General features: G+C 42.5%; 1 protein-coding gene across 1 annotated transcript in view; it reads right to left on the reverse strand.

Annotated features, from left to right (window-relative positions):
* CDHR1 (cadherin related family member 1) overlaps window positions 1–4190 on the reverse strand; it is a 42783-nt gene extending 38593 nt beyond the window's left edge. Inside the window, exons 1-2 of the mRNA XM_058810801.1 lie at window positions 4130–4190; window positions 3264–3359 (exon numbers count right to left, since the gene is read on the reverse strand). Of these exons, the coding sequence (XP_058666784.1) occupies window positions 3264–3359; window positions 4130–4190 (157 nt within the window). The remainder of the gene's footprint in view (window positions 1–3263; window positions 3360–4129) is intronic.
* Window positions 4191–6000: the final 1810 nt, after the last annotated feature.

Raw genomic sequence — 6000 nt, forward strand, 5'->3', positions numbered from 1 at the left:
GAATCTGCAGGTACTTTCAAGCATTCATGCAGAAATAGTACTTGCTGTTTTTATGATAGCTTGGTACACAAGTTACAACCATGTGTAAATAATCAAAACTGGACAAAGGAAAAGAAGGTAAAGTTAAGGATGAGACAAGAATGATAATGAATTTGATGTGTTCACACACAGCTTCAGAGCTGCAATGTCTCTTTCTACAGCCACACAGACTCCATCATGTCCTTTCAGTGTCCCCAAATGTTCCATGTCCCTTGCCTACAGATGCCTGGGAATAAAACTAACACATACTACTTTGCCAACCACTTGCAATCTCAGCAGGGTCAAAGACTGTAAAATTTCTGGAGGTTTATTAAAGCTGCTGTCTGTGGCACTGCACAGATCAGACACCAGCTGCTGCCAAGAAAAGCATCCTGTCCATGACTCCAAGCTTTATGTAAGGACAGGGAAGATCTAATAGCAACCTGTCAATTTTTGCAGCACATAAATCTGAGTGAAGCCATCCAGAATCAAACATATGGAAGTTTTAGTTCCCCTGTTTTGTCACTGATCATCCTGCTCAACCTGAGAGATGACTGTGGGAGTGTGGATGCTTGGGACTGCACATGGACATGGTAGACCAGATGCCTTCTCCTGCTTCTGGAGGAGATCATAGCTGATGATGAAGAACAATATTCTCCTCTGCAGTGCCAAAGAAAAGGGCCAGCCTGGTAGCCATTTAGCAGGGAGCTCTGGCACAAAGACCTGGCTGTGGTCTGATGTGAGCTCTGGTCCTCTTGCCCTGTACTAAGCTGAAAGCACACCCAGCACTGCAGTGTCAGTGCTGTTTGTGCCCTTCCCTGCGACTGTCTCTGCCAAAGGCTCCCTGAGGAGTGGCTATGCTGACATGGGCAGCAGCAGTTTGCATTAAGCAAATCCCAAGCAACCATGTTCCAATGGAACTTCTGAAAGTGCTTTCAGATAAGAGGACCTTGCAGTACTTAGAGCTGTTTGTCAAGGTGTTCTGGGAATTAGCCCAAAGAAGCACTGGAAGCTGTGTGACAAAGCAATCACATTTGGTCTTCCCAAAAGTAAGGTCTTATCTCTCTTTCCCAAGGGTTCCTACAGGTCTTTTGGAGCTTTCAGAGAGAAGCTGTTTCTCTCCTGTCTTTTAAAGCACATTTACACATCAAATTAGAAGTACAAGCCAGCCAATTTAAACACATGTAAGCACATTCTGGATGAAGCTAGCAGGCAGGAAGCACAGCAGCTCTCAAGAAAGAACAGCCTGAGCTTTATCACTGCTGCAAGAAAAGCACAAACTCTCCAGAGACCTCCGTGTTCCTAGTCTGGTTGCTAATGTTACAAAAGCACATACAGAAGCCCATCACAAATATCTCATTATTCTTACTCAGGCTAATTAGGAGAGCACTAACACAGGCTCTGATCCCTCACACTGCTGTTTTGCTGTTTGTTGAGGCACACTGTCCTTTTTTTGGCTGCTGGAGCACCAGATCAGATGCAGTGGAAATTACTGTTGTACTTCACTGCTGCAGGGAGTGCTGTCATCTGAGAGACCACGTGGTGCTGCAGTCCTGACAGGCGGGACATTTTTGCTCATTGTGTGGCTCTGTGCCATCTTTATCTCCTCATCCCCACACAGGTGCCTGGAGGCTCCCAGTGGTGGCAGGCAGAGGCTGGCACCACACCAGGGAGTGGGGCTTGGATGGCAAATGAGTTGTGCTGCCTGAGGTTTCAGTGGCAGAGCTGGCAAGCACCACCCCAAACAAACTGAGTTGGGGTCCCATTTTGTGGCTGTCTGGGATTACGGCCTTATCAACACTTGGACAAGTGATTCCAATCTAACTCCAGCTATCAGCAGAACCGTAGGGATTGCCCTGGCTGAACTAAGTGTGGTTTCCATGAGAATCCAGGCAGAAGTACAGCAAACATTGCAGCTCCTTGGTCTGCCTCTGGCTTTTCCAAGTGCCACTACATTAATACAGTACTGGTGGCCTTCAAGCTGGGGTTTCCACTTAAGCTTGACCAAGCTCATAGCAAATTCCTGCTGCATCATAAGCAAGCTCCTTTTAAGTTCATTGTCAAGATGTGTCACTTCTACACTATGTGCTGCCTTCTCCCCTTCTTCTTCTCAAGCTGAGCAGGTAAAGGAGAATTTGCTGCTTCCAAATATCCCCCTCCTCACCCTATAGCAGGCCCAGTGTGGGTCTTGGATGACATTAACACCCCTGAGTCAGAAATGGAGACTTTGAGCAAACCCAGGCAGCTGCTTTTAGCACAGAGTGACCTTGGTGTGCTTTAAGAAGGCGTGGGTGGCAGTGTCAGGCTGGCAGAGCAGGCTGTGCCCTCTGATGCCTCCCTCATCCTGGCCTTCCCCAGCTGCCTGAGCCCTGGTTTGGCTGCACCCCTGAGCAGCCATATCTCTCCTCTCTGCATGAGGCACGAGTAAAGGGGTGCTTCGGTACCCAGTTTGCATTAACTAAATATTTTTCTGATTCAGCCTGTGAAAGCTACAGATGAACAGAAGAAAATCCTAAATAAAATCTCAGTGCAAAGTTTGAAGTAAAGGTGATGTTTATCACTTAATATATATTTTTATGTAATTGCTTAGGTCTTAGGAGATTATTTTTCCCCCACAGAAAATATTGATTATAAGTTACGTTTTGTTCTTATTTAACTTTTCATAGTCCAACTACAGTTAAAAGAAGCATAAATAGACCTGCCTCAGAGTGCTGAAATCTGTACACTGCATCAATTTTTGAATTTTCAATAAAACAAAACAAAACCTTTTTAAAAAACATCAGTTATTTAGACAAAACAATTTTCACTTCAAGTGGAAGCATTTTCTACCATTTGTACATAAATATTAAAAATGTGTTTAGAAAAAAATCATGCCCCTTCATTTTTCAATGTACAACTTGCTTTTATCAAGGCTGATAGCCTAATTTCTAGTAATTTTTTCGTCTCATAAGCATTTACAGAATTGGTAAGAAGCCTCCCACCAAGAATTTATTTCTGACCCCAAAGGTCTGAGCTCTGAAGCTGTGAATAGATTGGCAGAAAAAAAAAGAGGGAGCTAGAATTCATGTTTTAAATTACAGCTACAATTCAAACATGTCATTTTAAATTGAGGCCAATTAAAAGCTTGAGAAAAAAACATGTAAGATCACAGCAAATAACAACAACCTACATGAAAATATATATGTTAATCATAAGAGCAAGCATTTCCACTTTCACAGTTTAAACATACAAATTTTAATACTGACCAACAGGTGTGTCCTCCGAAAGGCTGAGAAGTGCCATGTTCCCATTTGTGCTTCTGGCTCCATTATCAAAGAAATAGGGGGCATAATTTGCCTGAACTGCAATTAAAACAAAACAGAAGCCAAACAAAAGCATTTTGTAGGTGACAGTTATTTGGCTGTCTCAGTTACCTGACTCTCAGTAAACAGGAGCTGTTCAGGGAATACTAGGAGTGCATAACACACCCAGTTGCTGCAATGGACTTTCAGCACTGTATCTGTAGAGATATTTTTAATAAAATTACTTCTACGTGCCACTGTGCCAGTATTTACACAGAAGGAAATAGAGAGAGTATATAAAAAACCTCCCAACCAACAGAAACAAATAGAAGGATCTCTCTTAAAAAAACTCAACCAGTTCCAGACAGCTTCAATGAAAAATTAACTTTTCCAGCTTGCAATGATGGAACATCTCTCCTCTACTCCACACATACAAGCCTGAAACTTTCCCAGTGCCTTAGTACCTTACCCAGTATTCTTACCCAGTGTTCTAAGCACATCCTGCCTTAAAATTATGCCTACTACATGAGCAATTAGCCATAATTAAATACTTACTTGCTGCCAGACAACAGCAAAGTTTAAAAAAAAAACAAAACAAAAAACAACAAATTAGTTGTCATTCTATTGACTGACTGTTAAGAGATTCAAAATAGCCCATTTGAAACAAAACTGCAAGTATATAAACACAGAGGGTAACATTTGCACAAGGACCAGTTGCCATGGAAAATATTTCAGAACAACATTACCACATCAGTAAGGATAACTACAGCATTTAAGGTTATGCTTGTTTTCTCTATATTTTTACTTAACAAAGTGATTATTGTACTCACCCAGGCAAACATGCACCAAACTGAGAAATAAGGAGGGGGTGAAATGCCTTACATGCTTCATCCCACTGAAGAAAGAGCCAACTATCTTCTGTGTTATAAGGGCTTGGTTTTTGTTGGTTTTATTTATTTTTTTTTTTTTTTATCTCTCTGAAACATCCAGGAAAGTGCCCTTCAGGTTGATGTAGCAGAGAAATGTGGAAGAGGCAGTAACAGATGCTAAGATGTTAAGCGGATGACACGTCTTAATTTCTGAGGAATTTAAAGAAGCTCCTTCCTACCACCTAATTAGACCAATTACTTTGCAGGGAGCTGTGGGACTCATCTCTGAGACAACATTTGGAGGAATCAGTGTAACTCTCATGTTTTGCTTTCAGTACTGTATTTGTGCTGCACAAACACACAAGTCAGGGAGAAGGTAAAGTAGAAATTTGTTTTCTTTCCGAACTCTAATTCTCTAAGACAGTTATCTGTTTTTAAGAGTTAAAAGAAGTTTATTTTCATTTCAGCTCTGGTAATCTTGAGAAACTACAAAAGAAGAAAATCTAGTATTAGCAAAAACAGTAGAAATTATTGTTACAGTTTAAAAGAAAGCACTTATGATAGCAAAAAAATACACAACATTGCATATTAAAAATGCAGAATGTTCTTTATATGAGTTGGCCTGATCATTTAATTCTTAAACAGCATGAATTGCTGAAAGCATCTTTTACTTTCAGCAGAAAATTTCAACACACTAGGAAGTGTGTTTAACCATCAACACATTGAAAAAGTTAACAGAATAACTTTTTAAATTGCTTGATTTGACACATATAAGATGTTTTCATTAATTAAAAAAAATATATGCCAATACACTATATGGTTAAAAATCAGCCACACTGAGGATGCTCACAGATAAACCTGCTGGAAAGGAGCTCCATCAGGGACAGTATGTGACTCAGTGACCCTTGTGGTTCCTTCAGCTCAGATGATTCTGTGACTGTGATCCTGCAGCACCTGGCTGCCAAGCACTGAGATGTTTACATTGGAGCTGAGCTGTTTAAACCTGACCCGCAGCAAAGCACTTGCTCTTTAAGGATGTGTTAATGGAGTTTTCTGGGTTAATTAAGAGTCAGAATGAAGGATGTGTCCAAGGAATTGATCACAGTTCCCCATCCCAGTGCTTTAAAGAATGGCAGAGGCTGCACATGCTGGGTGCCTGCATGGCACAGGTGAGGTGGGCACATGCAGTGCAAACACTGCAAGCAGGTGCAGATGCAGGAAGCAGCTTCACACAGGGCAGCAGAGGAAGCTTTGGCTCCCTCAGTCACACACATGTTTCATCATTGTTGGCTAAGCTGCAGAAGGGAGCAGGGGATTGCTCCCCAGACATGAGCCCACCGGCAGAGCCTCCCCTCCCAGCCCTGGCCTGAAGATGGGCAGAGCTCCAGGGACAGCTTTCATCACTCAGCCAGGGGAGGGACAGGCTGGACAGCTCCAAGATATTTTTCCTACAGAAGTAGCTGACAGGTGGATCCTATTTATAGTGTACCTTACCCTGACAAATGCTGGAGGGGGCCAAGGGAGAGGTCTCTGCTGTGCTGCTCCCATGCTGTGGACAGGGCTTGTGGGCACCTGCAGAGCCCCTGGGATCCACAGTGCTGCTGGCAGGACACCTCTGCCTGCAGAACAGGTCAGCTGCAAGGCTTTCCAAAGGAGAAAAGCAAAACTCTTGGGCCGATATTAACAAAACTCATCACCCATAATGGAATTTACCAGAAAATGGTACAGGGAGCAAAAGAAGGCTGCAAATGGATGAGACAAATTAATGAAGACTGGGTTCACTGATGACTAACAAATGTGATGACACAGATGCAAACCCTGGCCCAGTTCAG

This window comes from Ammospiza caudacuta, chromosome 9 (assembly GCF_027887145.1).
Source record: "Ammospiza caudacuta isolate bAmmCau1 chromosome 9, bAmmCau1.pri, whole genome shotgun sequence".
NCBI classification, from domain to species: Eukaryota; Metazoa; Chordata; class Aves; order Passeriformes; family Passerellidae; genus Ammospiza; species Ammospiza caudacuta.